Source organism: Hyla sarda, chromosome 9, assembly GCF_029499605.1.
Source record: "Hyla sarda isolate aHylSar1 chromosome 9, aHylSar1.hap1, whole genome shotgun sequence".
Lineage (NCBI taxonomy): Eukaryota > Metazoa > Chordata > Amphibia > Anura > Hylidae > Hyla > Hyla sarda.
In genome coordinates, this window is record NC_079197.1 from 6,673,785 (window position 1) to 6,694,698 (window position 20,914).

The following is a 20,914-nucleotide window of genomic DNA, read 5'->3' on the forward strand; positions in this document are numbered from 1 at the left end:
GTCTCACCAGGGGGGTCCCGCCGCAGGGGACCCCCACAATCTTATATTCGCCACCCACCTGTTTGAGCTGCCAGCTCACAAACAGCTGGGTGGCGACCATGGGGCTGGAGTATCGTGACGTCACCCCCACCCCCGCTATGCAAGTCTATGGGAGGGGGCGTGACGGCCGTCACGCCCCCTCCCATAGACTTGCATAGCGGGGGGCAACGTCACACGGGGGCGGAGTCGTGACGGCCATAACGCCCCCCTCCCATAGACTTGCATAGCGGGGGGTGACATCACACGGGGGCGGAGTCATGACGGCCGTCACGCCCCCTCCCATAGACTTGCATAGCGGGGGCAACGTCACACGGGGGCGGAGTCGTGACGGCCATAACGCCTCCTCCCATAGACTTGCATAGCGGGGGTGACATCACACGGGGGCGGAGTCATGACGGCCGTCACGCCCCCTCCCATAGACTTGCATAGCGGGGGCAACGTCACACGGGGGCGGAGTCGTGACGGCCATAACGCCCCCTCCCATAGACTTGCATAGCGGGGGTGACATCACACGGGGGCGGAGTCATGAAGGCCATCACGCCCCCTCCCATAGACTTGCATAGCGGGGGTGACATCACACGGGGGTGGAGTCGTGACGGCCGTCACAACCCCTTCCCATAGACTTGCATAGTGTCGTCACATGGGGGGCGGAGTCGTGATGTCACTATATTCCGGCGTGCAGCTCAAACAGGTGGGTGGCGAATACAAGATTGTGGGGGTCCCCCAGCGGCAGGACCCCCATGGTGAGACATCTTATCCCCCTATCCTTTGGATAGGGGATGAGATCTCTCAGGGCCGGAGTACCCCTTTAACTAGTTTTGTGGGTGTCCCTGGTGGTCTAGTGAAGGGGTTATCCACAGATTTAAAAGTTTCAAAGAGAAGGCCAATGTTTCCCATGCTTGGAGTTGTAGTTTTCCAACATTTGGAGTCATCCTGGTCGAGATACACTGTGATAGGAGATACCTGGGTGATCTTTTGGGGGTAACACTCCGTCATGAGAACAGTGGCCCCTTGTTCCCTGGGGGAAAAGATGGGTATCGCACGTGCGCAGCCTCCACTCCATGCACTCTATATACAATGCTTGTTCACAACAGTTATTTCCGTGTGCATAGTAGTAGGGCTCAAGTCCTGCAGGAACTCATGGGAACGGAGTTCCTGCACTTTTTCCACAGCAGGAACGCAGTTCCCATTAGCAGGAGTCCTGCAGGACTAGCCCTTAAAGGGTTACTCCGCCCCTAGACATGTTATCCCCTATCCTATGGATAGGGGATAAGATGTCTGATCGCGGGGGTCTCGGCAGCGGCACCCCAGACAACTTCGCTCCGTGCCGAATGACTGGTGATGCGGGGAAGAGGCTCGTGACGTCACAGTAATGCCCCCTCAATGCAAGTCTATGGGAGAGGGTGTGATGGCCGTTACGCCCCCACCGATAGACTTGCATTGAGGGGGGCATTACTGTGATGTCGTGAGCCTTTGCCGCTGCACCCAACGCTCTAAACGAACACCGGGAGCAGCAGGGAGAACGTGGGGGTCCCCAGAGATGGGACCCCCGGGATCAGGCATCTTATACCCTATCCTTTGGATAAGATGTCTAGTACCCCTTTAAATGGAAATCTAGTGTGAGTTCCCACACTTTTTCCGGGACTTGACCCCTGAGTAGTAGTTATCTTCAGGTTTGGGAAAGCACACAGTTATTCTTGCTAATTGAATTCCTGTTCTGTAGTGTTTGTTCAAGAGAAAGGTCCCCGGCCAATGGAGCCGCTCCCCTTGTTTGGTCGAGGTGTCTCGTGTGCAGTATAGACCCGGTGACGTTACCTTAGGTGATAAGGAGTGTAGAGCCCTACAATAGTGACCTGCTAAATATAGCTGAACCCTTTTGAAACCTTAAAGGGGTACTCCGGCACTTAGACATCTTATCCCCTATCCAAAGGATAGGAGATACGATGCCTGATCGCGGGGTCCTGCCTGATCTTGCACGTAGCACCCCAGTTAAAATGAGTCCCCGGAGCATGTTTGCTCCTGGCCTGATTACCGACGACCACAGGGCCGGCGGTGTGTGACGGCACGACTCCGCCCCCGTGTGACCTCACTCTCCGCCCCCATGTGACCTCACTCTATGGGAGGGGGTGTGACAGCTGGATAGGGGATAAGATGTCTAAGCGCCGGAGTACCCCTTTAATCACACTCTGAATTGGCTAAAATCAATCACAACTACTACCCTTATTTCTTCATTAGTACTTAAAGGGGTACCCCGGTGGAAAACTTTTATTTTTTATTTTTTTTAAATCAACTGGTGCCAGAAAGTTAAACAGACTTGTAAATTACTTCTATTAAAAAAAATAAAAAATAAAAAAAAAAAATAATAATCTTAAGCCTTCCAGTACTTATTAGCTGTTGCATACTACACAGGAAATTATTTTCTTTTTGGAACACAGAGCTCTCTGCTGACATCATGAGCACAGTGCTCTCTGCTGACACCTCTGTCCATTTAAAGAACTGTCCAGAGTAGAAGAAAATCCCCATAGCAAACATATGCTGCTATGGACAGAGATGTCAGCAGAGAGCACTGTGCTCGTGATGTCAGTAGAGAGCTCTGTGTTCCAAAAAGAAAAGAATTTCCTCTGTAGTATTCAGCAGCTAATAAGTACTGGAAGGATTGATTTTTTTTCATTTACTAATCTGCAAATGTACACTATAGGAGAGGCTCCTATCTGCTAGTAACCTTTGATCCGAGCAACTTAAATGGCACCTATACCCACGGTGTCGAAAAGGTTGAAGTAGTAATAAAGGAAATTGAGGCTCAGGATCTAGAAGACTGGATAGATATTTATTATTGATTATATGAAATATGTAATGTGCTGCGTGACGCACAGGGCCCTTGTTGTGGGTCAGCGGGGACACAAAATACAATGTTGAATAAATTACAAATTAAAATTTAAAAAGTCAAATAAATAACCTAGAATAAATTGTGTTTAAAATACAATAAAAATGAAATAAAAATGAACAAGCCACACGTCTGTGGATACTCCGTGGCATTAAAGGGGTACTCCGGCGCTAAGACATCTTATCCCCTATTCAAAGGATAAGGGATAAGATCCCTGATCGCGGGGGTCCTGCCGCTGGGGACCCCCGTGATCTTCCACGCCGCACCCTGTTAGAATCAGCCCCCAGAGCATGTTCACTCCGGGTCTGATTACTGGGGATCACGGGGACGGAGCATAGTGATGTCATGGCTCCGCCCCTTGTGACGTCACGCTCCGCCCCCACAATGCAAGCCTATGGGAGGGGGCGTGACATATGTCACGCCCCCTCCATAGGCTTGCATTGAGGGGGCGGAGCGTGATGTCACAAGGGGTGGAGCCATGACGTCACTATCCTCCGTCCCCGTGATCGCTAGTATTCAAACCTTTTATATAAGATGACTGATCATGGGGGGGCCCACTGCTGGGACCCCCCGGGATCTCCCTGCAGCACCCACATTCTATGCAGGTGCTGAATTTCCAGTTTTAGAAGCCTCCGGGTTTCGGGACTGGGGACATGACTTGACTCCACGCCTCTCCATTCATGTCTATGGGAGGGGGCGTGACTGCCGTCACGCCCCCTCCCATAGACATAAATGGAGGGGGGGGTGGTGGTGTGACGTCGCATCCCCAGTCCCGGAAACTTCTAAAACTGGAGATTCAACACCCGCATAGAATGTGGGTGCTGCAGGGAGATCCCGGGGGTCCCAGCAGTGGGCCCCCCATGATCAGTCATCTTATCCCCTATCCTTTGAATAGGGGATAAAAGGTTTTTTCCCGGAATACCCCTTTAATCCATCAAAGTGATTCTGAGATTTTATCAAGGGCACATTGTACTTTTTGGTAGTGGTAAATTTGATCAACAAATTCAGCTTAAAAAAAAAAAAGAAAAAATGTAAAAAATTAAATAAAAATTTCGTTTTTAGGGGATAAAATGTTTTTGCCTGGAATACCCCTTTAAATCCATTATAAAGTAAAAGGAATTGAAAAACAGAGCAAATTTTTTTCAAAAACAGCTCCACGTCTGTCTCCAGGTTTGGTGTGGATTTACAACTAGGCTCTATTCACTTCAATGGAACTGAGCAGCAGAACCACACCCAACCTGGAGACAGATGGGGAGCTGTTTTTGAAAAAAAATTAGCTCTCTTTTTCTATTCCTGGATAACCCCTTTAATATCATGTAAAGTTACTCAGATTAGAGAATTAGGGCTCCGGCAAAAACCAGCAGCGGTGGGGTTAATGTCGTCCACGGCGTTTTTATATACACAGAAATTTAAGACGCTCTGGAAGAGATGAATCAAGAAAGAGAGTTATGTCTTATAATACCCTGAACTCGGAAAGACCCGCATTATACTTACACAATCTAAGGCGGAGATCGCATTTCAGACAAACCGTATAATCACCACGGATACGGATACCAGACCGCGTTCAGACTCGCATTCCCCGGCCAGCGCTATTGTCAGACGCTGAACATTTACCACCTGATACAGACGGTGTCGTTCCATTTCTTTTCCTGATTGAGTAACCGGATATTTTCTTCTTCGATCTCCTCTACTACAGAGCAGAGCTGAATAGGAGCTTAGATAAAGGGGAACTCCAGAGGAGAAAAAGAATTGTTTGTGAATCAACTGTTGACAAAAATCTATACAGATATGAAAAATTCTTCTATTTAAAAAAAAAATCCAAGCCTTCCAGTACTTATCAGCTGCTGTATGTCCTGGAGGGAGTCGTGTAGTCTTTCCAGTACGGATCAGCTGCTGTATGTCCAGGAGGAAGTCATGTAGTCTTTCCAGTACTTATCAGCTGCTGTATGCCCTGGAGGAAGTCATGTAGTCTTTCCAGTACTTATCAGCTGCTGTATGTCCAGGAGGAAGTCATGTAGTCTTTCAAGTACTTATCAGCTGCTGTATGCCCTGGAGGAAGTCATGTAGTCTTTCCAGTACTTATCAGCTGCTGTATGTCCAGGAGAAAGTCATGTAGTCTTTCCAGTACTTATCAGCTGCTGTATGCCCAGGAGGAAGTCATGTAGTCTTTCCAGTATGGATCTGCTGCTGTATGTCCTGGAGGAAGTCATGTAGTCTTTCCAGTACTTATCAGCTGCTGTATGTCCTGGAGGAAGTCATGTAGTCTTTCCAGTACTTATCAGCTGCTGTATGCCCAGGAGGAAGTCATGTAGTCTTTCCAGTATGGATCTGCTGCTGTATGTCCTGGAGGAAGTCATGTAGTCTTTACAGTATGGATCAGCTGCTGTATGTCCAGGAGGAAGTCATGTAGTCTTTCCAGTACTTATCAGCTGCTGTATGTCCAGGAGGAAGTCATGTAGTCTTTCCAGTACTTATCAGCTGCTGTATGTCCAGGAGGAAGTCATGTAGTCTTTCCAGTATGGATCAGCTGCTGTATGTCCAGGAGGAAGTCATGTAGTCTTTCCAGTACGGATCAGCTGCTGTATGTCCAGGAGGAAGTCATGTAGTCTTTCCAGTATGGTTCAGCTGCTGTATGCCCTGGAGGAAGTCGTGTAGTCTTTCCAGTACGGATCAGCTGCTGTATGTCCAGGAGGAAGTCATGTAGTCTTTCCAGTACTTATCAGCTGCTGTATATCCTGGAGGGAGTCGTGTAGTCTTTCCAGTACGGATCAGCTGCTGTATGTCCAGGAGGAAGTCATGTAGTCTTTCCAGTATGGATCAGCTGCTGTATGCCCTGGAGGAAGTTGTGTAGTCTTTCCAGTACGGATCAGCTGCTGTATGTCCAGGAGGAAGTCATGTAGTCTTTCCAGTACTTATCAGCTGCTGCATGTCCAGGAGGAAGTCATGTAGTCTTTCCAGTACTTATCAGCTGCTGTATGCCCTGGAGGAAGTCATGTAGTCTTTCCAGTACTTATCAGCTGCTGTATGCCCTGGAGGAAGTCATGTAGTCTTTCCAGTACTTATCAGCTGCTGTATGCCCTGGAGGAATTCATCTAGTCTTTCCAGTACTTATCAGCTGCTGTATGCCCAGGAGGAAGTCATGTAGTCTTTCTAGTATGGATCAGCTGCTGTATGTCCTGGAGGAAGTCATGTAGTCTTTCCAGTACTTATCAGCTGCTGTATGTCCTGGAGGAAGTCATCTAGTCTTTCCAGTACTTATCAGCTGCTGTATGTCCAGGAGGAAGTCATGTAGTCTTTCCAGTACTTATCAGCTGCTGTATGTCCTGGAGGGAGTCGTGTAGTCTTTCCAGTACTTATCAGCTGCTGTATGTCCAGGAGGAAGTCATGTAGTCTTTCCAGTACTTATCAGCTGCTGTATGTCCAGGAGGAAGTCATATAGTCTTTCTAGTATGGATCAGCTGCTGTATGTCCAGGAGGAAGTCATGTAGTCTTTCCAGTATGGTTCAGCTGCTGTATGCCCTGTAGGAAGTCGTGTAGTCTTTCCAGTACGGATCAGCTGCTGTATGTCCAGGAGGAAGTCATGTAGTCTTTCCAGTACTTATCAGCTGCTGTATGTCCTGGAGGGAGTTGTGTAGTCTTTCCAGTACTTATCAGCTGCTGTATGTCCAGGAGGAAGTCATGTAGTCTTTCCAGTACTTATCAGCTGCTGTATGTCCAGGAGGAAGTCATGTAGTCTTTCCAGTATGGATCAGCTGCTCTATGTCCAGGAGGAAGTCATGTAGTCTTTCCAGTATGGATCAGCTGCTGTATGTCCTGGAGGAAGTCATGTAGTCTTTCCAGTACTTATCAGCTGCTGTATGTCCAGGAGGAAGTCATGTAGTCTTTCTAGTATGGATCAGCTGCTGTATGTCCAGGAGGAAGTCATGTAGTCTTTCCAGTACTTATCAGCTGCTGTATGTCCAGGAGGAAGTCATGTAGTCTTTCCAGTATGGATCAGCTGCTGTATGTCCAGGAGGAAGTCATGTAGTCTTTCCAGTACTTATCAGCTGCTGTATGTCCAGGAGGAAGTCATGTAGTCTTTCCAGTATGGATCAGCTGCTGTATGTCCTGGAGGAAGTCATGTAGTCTTTCCAGTACTTATCAGCTGCTGTATGTCCAGGAGGAAGTCATGTAGTCTTTCCAGTATGGATCAGCTGCTGTATGTCCTGGAGGAAGTCAAGTAGTCTTTCCAGTACTTGTCAGTTGCTGTATGTCCGGGAGGAAGTCATGTAGTCTTTCCAGTACTTATCAGCTGCTGTATGTCCAGGAGGAAGTCATGTAGTCTTTCCAGTATGGATCAGCTGCTGTATGTCCAGGAGGAAGTCATGTAGTTTTTCCAGTATGGATCAGCTGCTGTATGTCCAGGAGGAAGTCATGTAGTCTTTCCAGTACGGATCAGCTGCTGTATGCCCTGGAGGAAGTCATGTAGTCTTTCCAGTACTTATCAACTGCTGCATGTCCTGGAGGAAGTCATGTAGTCTTTCCAGTACTTATCGGTTGCTGTATGTCCAGGAGGAAGTCATGTAGTTTTTCCAGTATGGATCAGCTGCTGTATGTCCAGGAGGAAGTCATGTAGTCTTTCCAGTACTTATCAGCTACTGTATGTCCAGGAGGAAGTCATGTAGTCTTTCCAGTACTTATCAGCTGCTGTATGTCCAGGAGGAAGTCATGTAGTCTTTCTAGTATGGATCAGCTGCTGTATGTCCTGGAGGAAGTCATGTAGTCTTTCCAGTACTTATCAGCTGCTGTATGTCCTGGAGGAAGTCATGTAGTCTTTCCAGTACTTATCAGCTGCTGTATGTCCTGGAGGAAGTCATGTAGTCTTTCCAGTACTTATCAGCTACTGTATGTCCAGGAGGAAGTCATGTAGTCTTTCCAGTACTTATCAGCTGCTGTATGTCCAGGAGGAAGTCATGTAGTCTTTCTAGTATGGATCAGCTGCTGTATGTCCTGGAGGAAGTCATGTAGTCTTTCCAGTACTTATCAGCTGCTGTATGTCCTGGAGGAAGTCATGTAGTCTTTCCAGTACTTATCAGCTGCTGTATGTCCTGGAGGAAGTCATGTAGTCTTTCCAGTACTTATCAGCTGCTGTATGTCCAGGAGGAAGTCATGTAGTCTTTCCAGTATGGATCAGCTGCTGTATGTCCAGGAGGAAGTCATGTAGTCTTTCCAGTACTTATCAGCTGCTGTATGTCCAGGAGGAAGTCATGTAGTCTTTCCAGTATGGATCAGCTGCTGTATGTCCTGGAGGAAGTCATGTAGTCTTTCCAGTACTTATCAGCTGCTGTATGTCCAGGAGGAAGTCATGTAGTTTTTCCAGTATGGATCAGCTGCTGTTTGTCCAGGAGGAAGTCATGTAGTCTTTCCAGTACTTGTCAGCTGCTGTATGTCCGGGAGGAAGTCATGTAGTCTTTCCAGTACTTATCAGCTGCTGTATGTCCAGGAGGAAGTCATGTAGTTTTTCCAGTATGGATCAGCTGCTGGATGTCCAGGAGGAAGTCATGTAGTCTTTCCAGTACGGATCAGCTGCTGTATGCCCTGGAGGAAGTCATGTAGTCTTTCTAGTACTTATCAACTGCTGCATGTCCTGGAGGAAGTCATGTAATCTTTTCAGTCCAAGACATACAGCAGCTGATAAGTACTGGAAAGACTACATGACTTCCTCCTGGACATACAGCAGCTGATAAGTACTGGAAAGACTACATGACTTCCTCCAGGACATACAGCAGCTGATAAGTACTGGAAAGACTACATGACTTTCTCCAGGACATACAGCAGCTGATAAGTACTGGAAAGACTACATGACTTCCTCCAGGACATACAGCAGCTGATATATACTGGAAAGACTACATGACTTCCTCCAGGACATACAGCAGCTGATAAGTACTGGAAAGACTACATGACTCCACCAGGGCATACAGCAGCTGATAAGTACTGGAAAGACTACATGACTTCCTCCAGGATATGAAGGCTTGTTTATTTTTTTGGAAACAAGTAATTTACAAATCTATATTAATATCTGACTCCAGTTGATATAAAAGATTAGGGTCACACGTAACGAATCCGCAGCGTATTTTACACTGTGGATCCGCTACGTGTGACCTAACCTTAGGGCCGGGTCACACATTGCGTATACGTATTCTCCTATGAGCAGACACACAGGGCTCCCCTAGTGGTCTGTAAGAGGTCTGCGGTTACATGGTGTTGGTCTCTATCATCCTCACTTGTCTTTTTTGTTTCCCTCTAGATGAGAAGAGCGGCGGGAGGAAGTATTTCTTGTTTCTCATCTATTTCATGGTCCTGCTCCTGGTGTCCTTCTGCTGGTGAGTTCACAGGACAAGGGGTGTGAGCCTAGAAGGGTATCCTCTTAAAGGGGCACTCCCCTGCCCCAGCGTTTGGAACATATTGTTCCGAACGCTATGTGTGGGCTGCAGGGGTCGTGATGTCATGGCCACGCCCCCTCGTGACATTACACCACGCCCTCAATGCAAATCTAAGGGAGGGGGCGTGGCAACAATATAAGACCAGTACAGGAGATCATACAATGTATTGTTCCTGTTATCTCTATATAAGACCAGTACAGGTGATCATACAATGTATTGTTCTGTTATCTCCATATAAGACCAGTACAGGGGATCATATAATGTATTGTTCTGTTATCTCTATATAAGACCAGTACAGGGGATCATACAATGTATTGTTCTGTTATCTCTATATAAGACCAGTACAGGAGATCATACAATGTATTGTTCTGTTATCTCTATATAAGACCAGTACAGGTGATCATACAATGTATTGTTCTGTTATCTCCATATAAGACCAGTACAGGGGATCATATAATGTATTGTTCTGTTATCTCTATATAAGACCAGTACAGGGGATCATACAATGTATTGTTCTGTTATCTCTATATAAGACCAGTACAGGGGATCATATAAAGTATTGTTCTGTTATCTCTATATAAGACCAGTACAGGGGATCATACAATGTATTGTTCTGTTATCTCTATATAAGACCAGTACAGAAGATCATACAATGTATTGTTCTCTGTTATCTCTATATAAGACAAGTACAGGAGATCATACAATGTATTGTTCTGTTATCTCCATATAAGACCAGTACAGGGGATCATACAATGTATTGTTCTGTTATCTCTATATAAGAGCAGTACAGGGGATCATACAATGTATTGTTCTGTTATCTCTATATAAGACCAGTGTAGGGGATCATACAATGTATTGTTCTGTTATCTCTATATAAGAGCAGTACAGGGGATCATATAATGTATTGTTCTGTTATCTCTATATAAGACCAGTACAGGGGATCATACAATGTATTGTTCTGTTATCTCTATATAAGACCAGTACAGGGGATCATACAATGTATTGTTCTGTTATCTCTATATAAGACCAGTACAGAAGATCATACAATGTATTGTTCTGTTATCTCTATATAAGACCAGTACAGGGGATCATACAATGTATTGTTCTGTTATCTCTATATAAGACCAGTACAGGAGATCATACAATGTATTGTTCTGTTATCTCTATATAAGAGCATTACAGGGGATCATACAATGTATTGTTCTGTTATCTCTATATAAGACCAGTACAGGAGATCATACAATGTATTGTTCTGTTATCTCTATATAAGACCAGTACAGGAGATCATACAATGTATTGTTCTGTTATCTCCATATAAGAGCAGTACAGGGGATCATACAATGTATTGTTCTCTGTTATCTCTATATATGACCAGTGTAGGGGATCATACAATGTATTGCTCTGTTATCTCTATATAAGACCAGTACAGAAGATCATACAATATATTGTTCTGTTATCTCTATATAAGACCAGTACAGAAGATCATACAATGTATTGTTCTGTTATCTCTATATAAGACCAGTACAGGAGATCATACAATGTATTGATCTGTTATCTCCATATAAGACCAGTACAGGAGATCATACAATGTATTGTTCTGTTATCTCTATATAAGACCAGTACAGAAGATCATACAATATATTGTTCTGTTATCTCTATATAAGACCAGTACAGAAGATCATACAATGTATTGTTCTGTTATCTCTATATAAGACCAGTACAGGAGATCATACAATGTATTGATCTGTTATCTCCATATAAGACCAGTACAGGAGATCATACAATGTATTGTTCTGTTATCTCTATATAAGATCAGTGCATGTGATCATACAATGTATTGTTCTGTTATCTCTATATAAGACCAGTACAGGAGATCATACAATGTATTGTTCTGTTATCTCTATATAAGACCAGTACAGGAGATCATACAATGTATTGTTCTGTTATCTCCATATAAGACCAGTACAGGAGATCATATAATCTATTGTTCTGTTATCTCTATATAAGACCAGTACAGGAGATCATACAATGTATTGTTCTGTTATCTCTATATAAGACCAGTACAGGAGATCATACAATGTATTGTTCTGTTATCTCCATATAAGACCAGTACAGGAGATCCTACAATGTATTGTTCTGTTATCTCCATATAAGACCAGTACAGGGGATCATACAATGTATTGTTCTGTTATCTCTATATAAGACCAGTACAGGAGATCATACAATGTATTGTTCTGTTATCTCCATATAAGACCAGTACAGGGGATCATACAATGTATTGTTCTGTTATCTCTATATAAGACCAGTACAGGAGATCATACAATGTATTGTTCTGTTATCTCCATATAAGACCAGTACAGGGGATCATACAATGTATTGTTCTGTTATCTCTATATAAGACCAGTACAGGAGATCATACAATGTATTGTTCTGTTATCTCCATATAAGACCAGTACAGAAGATCATACAATGTATTGTTCTGTTATCTCTATATAAGACCAGTACAGGGGATCATACAATGTATTGTTCTGTTATCTCTATATAAGACCAGTACAGGGGATCATACAATGTATTGTTCTGTTATCTCCATATAAGACCAGTACAGGGGATCATACAATGTATTGTTCTGTTATCTCTATATAAGACCAGTACAGGGGATCATACAATGTATTGTTCTGTTATCTCTATATAAGAGCAGTACAGGGGATCGTACAATGTATTGTTCTGTTATCTCTTTATAAGACCAGTACAGGGGATCATACAATGTATTGTTCTGTTATCTCTATATAAGAGCAGTACAGGAGATCATACAATGTATTGTTCTGTTATCTCTATATAAGAGCAGTACAGGGGATCATACAATGTATTGTTCTGTTATCTCTATATAAGAGCAGTACAGGAGATCATACAATGTATTGTTCTGTTATCTCTATATAAGACCAGTACAGGAGATCATACAATGTATTGTTCTGTTATCTCTATATAAGACCAGTACAGGGGATCATACAATATATTGTTCTGTTATCTCCATATAAGACCAGTACAGGGGATCATATAATGTATTGTTCTGTTATCTCTATATAAGACCAGTACAGGGGATCATACAATGTATTGTTCTGTTATCTCCATATAAGACCAGTACAGGGGATCATACAATGTATTGTTCTGTTATCTCTATATAAGACCAGTACAGGAGATTATACAATGTATTGTTCTGTTATCTCTATATAAGAGCAGTACAGGGGATCATACAATGTATTGTTCTGTTATCTCTATATAAGACCAGTACAGGGGATCATACAATGTATTGTTCTGTTATCTCTATATAAGACCAGTACAGGGGATCATACAATGTATTCTGTTATCTCCATATAAGACCAGTACAGGAGATCATACAATGTATTGTTCTGTTATCTCTATATAAGACCAGTACAGGTGATCATACAATGTATTGTTCTGTTATCTCCATATAAGACCAGTACAGGAGATCATACAATGTATTGTTCTGTTATCTCTATATAAGACCAGTACAGGGGATCATACAATGTACTGTTCTGTTATCTCTATATAAGACCCCAGTACAGGTGATCATACAATGTATTGTTCTGTTATCTCTATATAAGACCAGTACAGGGGATCATACAATGTATTGTTCTGTTATCTCCATATAAGACCAGTACAGGAGATCATACAATGTATTGTTCTGTTATCTCCATATAAGACCAGTACATGAGATCATACAATGTATTGTTCTGTTATCTCCATATAAGACCAGTACAGGGGATCGTACAATGTATTGTTCTGTTATCTCTATATAAGACCAGTACAGGGGATCATACAATGTATTGTTCTGTTATCTCTATATAAGACCAGTACAGGGGATCATACAATGTATTGTTCTGTTATCTCTATATAAGACCAGTACAGGGGATCATGCAATGTATTGTTCTGTTCTCTCCATATAAGACCAGTGCAGGTGATCATACAATGTATTGTTCTGTTATCTCTATATAAGACCAGTACAGGAGATCATACAATGTATTGTTCTGTTATCTCCATATAAGACCAGTACAGGAGATCATACAATGTATTGTTCTCTGTTATCTCTATATAAGACCAGTACAGGGGATCATACAATGTATTGTTCTGTTATCTCCATATAAGACCAGTACAGGGGATCATACAATGTATTGTTCTGTTATCTCTATATAAGACCAGTACAGGGGATCATATAATGTATTGTTCTGTTATCTCTATATAAGACCAGTACATGAGATCATACAATGTATTGTTCTGTTATCTCTATATAAGACCAGTACAGGGGATCGTACAATGTATTGTTCTGTTATCTCTATATAAGACCAGTACAGGGGATCGTACAATGTATTGTTCTGTTATCTCTATATAAGACCAGTACAGGGGATCATACAATGTATTGTTCTGTTATCTCTATATAAGAGCAGTACAGGAGATCATACAATGTATTGTTCTGTTATCTCTATATAAGACCAGTACAGGAGATCATACAATGTATTGTTCTGTTATCTCTATATAAGACCAGTACAGGGGATCATACAATGTATTGTTCTGTTATCTCTATATAAGAGCAGTACAGGGGATCATACAATGTATTGTTCTGTTATCTCTATATAAGAGCAGTACAGGGGATCATACAATGTATTGTTCTGTTATCTCTATATAAGACCAGTACAGGAGATCATACAATGTATTGTTCTGTTATCTCCATATAAGACCAGTACAGGAGATCATACAATGTATTGTTCTGTTATCTCTATATAAGACCAGTACAGGGGATCATACAATGTATTGTTCTGTTATCTCTATATAAGACCAGTACAGGAGATCGTACAATGTATTGTTCTGTTATCTCCATATAAGACCAGTACAGGGGATCATACAATGTATTGTTCTGTTATCTCTATATAAGACCAGTACAGGGGATCGTACAATGTATTGTTCTGTTATCTCTATATAAGAGCAGTACAGGTGATCATACAATGTATTGTTCTGTTATCTCTATATAAGACCAGTACAGGGGATCATACAATGTATTGTTCTGTTATCTCCATATAAGACCAGTACAGGAGATCATACAATGTATTGTTCTGTTATCTCTATATAAGACCAGTACAGGTGATCATACAATGTATTGTTCTGTTATCTCTATATAAGAGCAGTACAGGTGATCATACAATGTATTGTTCTGTTATCTCTATATAAGACCAGTACAGGGGATCATACAATGTATTGTTCTGTTATCTCCATATAAGACCAGTACAGGAGATCATACAATGTATTGTTCTGTTATCTCTATATAAGACCAGTACAGGGGATCATACAATGTATTGTTCTGTTATCTCCATATAAGACCAGTACAGGGGATCATACAATGTATTGTTCTGTTATCTCTATATAAGACCAGTACAGGAGATCATACAATGTATTGTTCTGTTATCTCTATATAAGACCAGTACAGGAGATCATACAATGTATTGTTCTGTTATCTCTATATAAGAGCAGTACAGGGGATCGTACAATGTATTGTTCTGTTATGTCCATATAAGACCAGTACAGGAGATCATACAATGTATTGTTCTGTTATCTCTATATAAGACCAGTACAGGGGATCATACAATGTACTGTTCTGTTATCTCTATATAAGACCCCAGTACAGGTGATCATACAATGTATTGTTCTGTTATCTCTATATAAGACCAGTACAGGGGATCATACAATGTATTGTTCTGTTATCTCTATATAAGACCAGTACAGGGGATCATACAATGTATTCTGTTATCTCCATATAAGACCAGTACAGGAGATCATACAATGTATTGTTCTGTTATCTCTATATAAGAGCAGTACAGGGGATCATACAATGTATTCTGTTATCTCCATATAAGACCAGTACAGGAGATCATACAATGTATTGTTCTGTTATCTCTATATAAGACCAGTACAGGAGATCATACAATGTATTGTTCTGTTATCTCCATATAAGACCAGTACAGGAGATCATACAATGTATTGTTCTGTTATCTCTATATAAGACCAGTACAGGGGATCATACAATGTATTGTTCTGTTATCTCTATATAAGAGCAGTACAGGGGATCATACAATGTATTGTTCTCTGTTATCTCTATATAAGACCAGTGTAGGGGATCATACAATGTATTGTTCTGTTATCTCTATATAAGAGCAGTACAGGGGATCATACAATGTATTGTTCTGTTATCTCTATATAAGACCAGTACAGGGGATCATACAATGTATTGTTCTGTTATCTCTATATAAGACCAGTGTAGGGGATCATACAATGTATTGTTCTGTTATCTCTATATAAGAGCAGTACAGGGGATCATACAATGTATTGTTCTGTTATCTCTATATAAGAGCAGTACAGGTGATCATACAATGTATTGTTCTGTTATCTCTATATAAGACCAGTACAGGAGATCATACAATGTATTGTTCTGTTATCTCTATATAAGAGCAGTACAGGGGATCATACAATGTATTGTTCTGTTATCTCTATATAAGACCAGTACAGGGGATCATACAATGTATTGTTCTCTGTTATCTCTATATAAGAGCAGTACAGGGGATCATACAATGTATTGTTCTGTTATCTCTATATAAGAGCAGTACAGGAGATCATACAATGTATTGTTCTGTTATCTCTATATAAGAGCAGTACAGGGGATCATACAATGTATTGTTCTGTTATCTCTATATAAGACCAGTACAGGGGATCATACAATGTATTGTTCTGTTATCTCCATATAAGACCAGTACAGGGGATCATACAATGTATTGTTCTGTTATCTCTATATAAGAGCAGTACAGGGGATCATACAATGTATTGTTCTGTTATCTCTATATAAGACCAGTACAGGGGATCATACAATGTATTGTTCTGTTATCTCTATATAAGAGCAGTACAGGGGATCATACAATGTATTGTTCTGTTATCTCTATATAAGAGCAGTACAGGGGATCATACAATGTATTGTTCTCTGTTTGAATTGTTCTTTATTCTATTCTGTTGTTCCAGGTTCTCCATAAGAGGGAACAGGTCCTATCCGGACATTTCCATCCTCTGCAGTCCTCAGTGAGTATTCGGTTACAGATGGACAGAGATTCATTGTGAACCCAAATGTGTGTAAACTGCTGGGAGGCTTAGTCCATGATCACAGTCCCATCTTTTTCTACATTCAGGATAAGGACCGTACACATTGTCAACATCTCCCAGCTGGATCTCTTACCAGATCTTCCTCTTGAAAGGTAAAGAATGTTGTAGTAAATCTTGGGGTATGATCCATGGCAGCAGAGTGCCCCCATAACCAGTGACAGCCCTCCTTTACGCTATGACATGATTAGGGATTGTTGAGTCAGAAACCAGTGGACACTTAATTTACATTTTTTTATTTTTATTTTTTATTTTTTTTTATTCCCCCCCCCCCCCCCCCCCTGTATATCTGTTTTATACATTGTTCCTTATATTTTCTTACTTTTTCCACAGAATGATGTATGAACAGCCCAAAGCCTTAAAACCTCTGTAAGTGTGTTCATTAATTGTGAGTTATATCCTGTATTATACTCCAGAGCTGTACTCACTATTCTGCTGGTGAGGTCACTGTGTACATACATTACATTACTTATCCTGTACTGATCCGGAGTTATATCCTGTATTATACTCCAGAGCTGTACTCACTATTCTGCTGGTGAGGTCACTGTGTACATACATTACATTACTTATCCTGTACTGATCCTGAGTTATATCCTGTATTATACCCCAGAGCTGTACTCACTATTCTGCTGGTGAGATCACTGTGTACATACATTACATTACTTATCCTGTACTGATCCTGAGTTATATCCTGTATTATACTCCAGAGCTGTACTCACTATTCTGCTGGTGAGGTCACTGTATACATACATTACATTACTTATCCTATACTGATCCTGAGTTATATCCTGTATTATACTCCAGAGCTGTACTCACTATTCTGCTGGTGAGGTCACTGTGTACATACATTACATTACTTATCCTGTACTGATCCTGAGTTATATCCCGTATTATACTCCAGAGCTGTACTCACTATTCTGCTGGTGAGGTCACTTTGTACATACATTACATTACTTATCCTGTACTGATCCTGAGTTATATCCTGTATTATACTCCAGAGCTGTACTCACTATTCTGCTGGTGAGGTCACTGTGTACATACATTACTTATCCTGTACTGATCCTGAGTTATATCCTGTATTATACCTCAGAGCTGTACTCACTATTCTGCTGGTGAGGTCACTGTGTACATACATTACATTACTTATCCTGTACTGATCCTGAGTTATATCCTGTATTATACCCCAGAGCTGTACTCACTATTCTGCTGGTGAGATCACTGTGTACATACATTACATTACTTATCCTGTACTGATCCTGAGTTATATCCTGTATTATACTTCAGAGCTGTACTCACTATTCTGCTGGTGAGACCACTGTATACATACATTACATTACTTATCCTGTACTGATCCTGAGTTATATCCTGTATTATACTCCAGAGCTGCACTCACTATTCTGCTGGTGAGGTCACTGTGTACATACATTACATTACTTATCCTGTACTGATCCTGAGTTATATCCTGTATTATACCCCAGAGCTGTACTCACTATTCTGCTGGTGAGGTCACTGTGTACATACATTACATTACTTATCCTGTACTGATCCTGAGTTATATCCTGTATTATACCCCAGGGCTGTACTCACTATTCTGCTGGTGAGGTCACTGTGTACAGACATTACATTACTTATCCTGTACTGATCCTGAGTTATATCCTGTATTATACTTCAGAGCTGTACTCACTATTCTGCTGGTGAGACCACTGTATACATACATTACATTACTTATCCTGTACTGATCCTGAGTTATATCCTGTATTATACTCCAGAGCTGCACTCACTATTCTGCTGGTGGGGTCACTGTGTACATAAAATATAAGGAGAAAAGAAGGTGCTCAGCTCACCACCCACTAGGGAACGTAGTAGAAGGATTTCGGATGTGTAGAATCAATTGGAGCTCGGACTAAGCGGCCGCTTCCCGTATGCAGGAACCACGAGGAAAGAGACAAATTCGGCTCACAAAAACTTGAAGTTAAAACGTAGCTTTTTTTGTATCATGTTAAAAATTAGATGAACAAAAAACACCCCAAGTGCATTAAAAACAGCACGCCGACGCGTTTCGAGCTACATATGGGCTCTTAATCATGGCAAAATAACACTGTACAACGGTGGTTTATATACACTGATAATAAATGAATGGATAGCTTCACACGTGTTAGCCCGCGAGGTGCCGGGCAGCAGATTCGGCGTGTGAAGACAGATCCGGTTGGATCCGATTGCTTTAGCATTGTTATGGATAAGTTATTGTTCATTTTATCCTGTAACTCTGTCAACTCAAAGTTATATTGTTGTAGAGATTCAGTAATGGAAACTATATTTTGTTCCAACTGTGCAGTCTCTTTTGTTCACGATCAACGATTCATATCATTAATTTAAAGGAATTAAGTATATTATCCCACTCCACAGTGAAATCATCATCATATATGGCTGTGGATATATATTTTTTTCATTCTTAACCCTCTAGGAATCATTTCTTGTTCCAGGTATTGAGTAAGAGTAGTGGCGTCCCACCACGTTTTAAGTTGTTGTGTTTTTAGGGGTTCCAGGTCCCATATTAACTGTTTCATGTCTGACGGCACATTTGTGTGAGTATTGCGTGAAAAAACTGTTCACCACTTTTTATTATCCGGTCAGCATTATAAGACAGGGATATACTAGCCAATACCTCTGATGTATTTGTATATTGAGAAGAACTATCCATATTAAATGAAAAATTAATTAAAAAAATAAGAAGAAAAGCTAATTTCATGAAGAAAAATATATGCCGTATGTGCCGAATGTCTGCATCCAATGTATAGATAAATCCCATCTTAGTCCACAGGGCATGGGAGCAAGAGAAACACAAGCGGCAGTACATAAAATATAAGGAGAAAAGAAGGTGCTCAGCTCACCACCCACTATGGAACGTAGTAGAAGGATTTCGGATGTGTAGAATCAATTGGAGCTCGGACTAAGCGGTCGCTTCCCGTATGCAGGAACCACGAGGAAAGAGACAAATCCGGCTCACAAAAACTTGAAGTTAAAACGTAGCTTTTATTGTATCATGTGAAAAATAAGATGAACAAAAAACACTCCAAGTGCATTAAAAACAGCGCGCCGACGCGTTTCGAGCTACATATGGGCTCTTAATCATGGCAAAATAACACTGTACAACGGTGGTTTATATACACTGATAATAAATGAATGGATAGCTTCACACGTGTTACCCCGCGAGGTGCCGGGCAGCAGATTCGGCGTGTGAAGACAGATCCGGTTGGATCCGACTCACATGTAAGGAAAACCTGGTCTGGAAGATAAACTTGTGAGTGAGGCCAGCAGGCTGCGATATCCATGGGCAACAATCAATCCAAATGCATCCGGCAAGGACGTTAAATAAATACAAACGTATAAGTGTCAGTGGTGGACAAAGGCATAAATGTATATAAATGTATATCAAATAATGTATATAAATGTATATCAAATAATGTGTATAAATGTATATCAAATAATGTGTATAAATGTATATCAAATAATGTGTATAAATGTATAGCAAATAATGTGTATAAATGTATAGCAAATAATGTGTATAAATGTATAGCAAATAATGTGTATAAATGTATATCAAATAATGTATATAAATGTATATCAAATAATGTGTATAAATGTATAGCAAATAATGTATATAAATGAATATCAAATAATGTGTATAAATGTATAGCAAATAATGTGTATAAATGTATAGCAAATAATGTGTATAAATGTATAGCAAATAATGTGTATAAATGTATATCAAATAATGTGTATAAATGTATATCAAATAATGTGTATAAATGTATAGCAAATAATGTGTATAAATGTATATCAAATAATGTATATAAATGTATAGCAAATAATGTGTATAAATGTATATCAAATAATGTATATAAATGTATATAAATGTATATCAAATAATGTGTATAAATGTATAGCAAATAATGTGTATAAATGTATAGCAAATAATGTGTATAAATGTATATCAAATAATGTGTATAAATGTATAAACAATAATCCAACTTCAAACATGTCACTTCAAAAACCATAGATGCAAAGACCATAAAATGCTTTTTGTAGATAAAACAGGTTATATATACTGTAGGGGGCGCTACCAGACAGCAGTCAGTGCATTCACTTCAGTAATATAGGTAAAGAGTACAGAACATGTAATACCTCCCTGTACTGTAGGGGGCGCTACCAGACAGCAGTCAGTGCATGCACTTCAGTAATACAGGTAAAGAGTACAGAACATGTAATACCTCCCTGTACTGTAGGGGACGCTACCAGACAGCAGTCAGTGCATACACTTCAGTAATACAGGTAAAGAGTACAGAACATGAAATAC

General features: G+C 40.9%; 1 protein-coding gene across 1 annotated transcript in view; it reads left to right on the forward strand.

Moving 5' to 3' along the window:
• LOC130290430 (histo-blood group ABO system transferase-like) overlaps positions 1–20,914 on the forward strand; it is a 56,764-nt gene that overhangs the window by 14,725 nt on the left and 21,125 nt on the right. The window contains exons 2-5 of the mRNA XM_056538062.1: positions 9,210–9,285; positions 16,423–16,479; positions 16,587–16,652; positions 16,891–16,926. Coding sequence (XP_056394037.1) covers positions 9,210–9,285; positions 16,423–16,479; positions 16,587–16,652; positions 16,891–16,926 — 235 coding nt within the window. The remainder of the gene's footprint in view (positions 1–9,209; positions 9,286–16,422; positions 16,480–16,586; positions 16,653–16,890; positions 16,927–20,914) is intronic.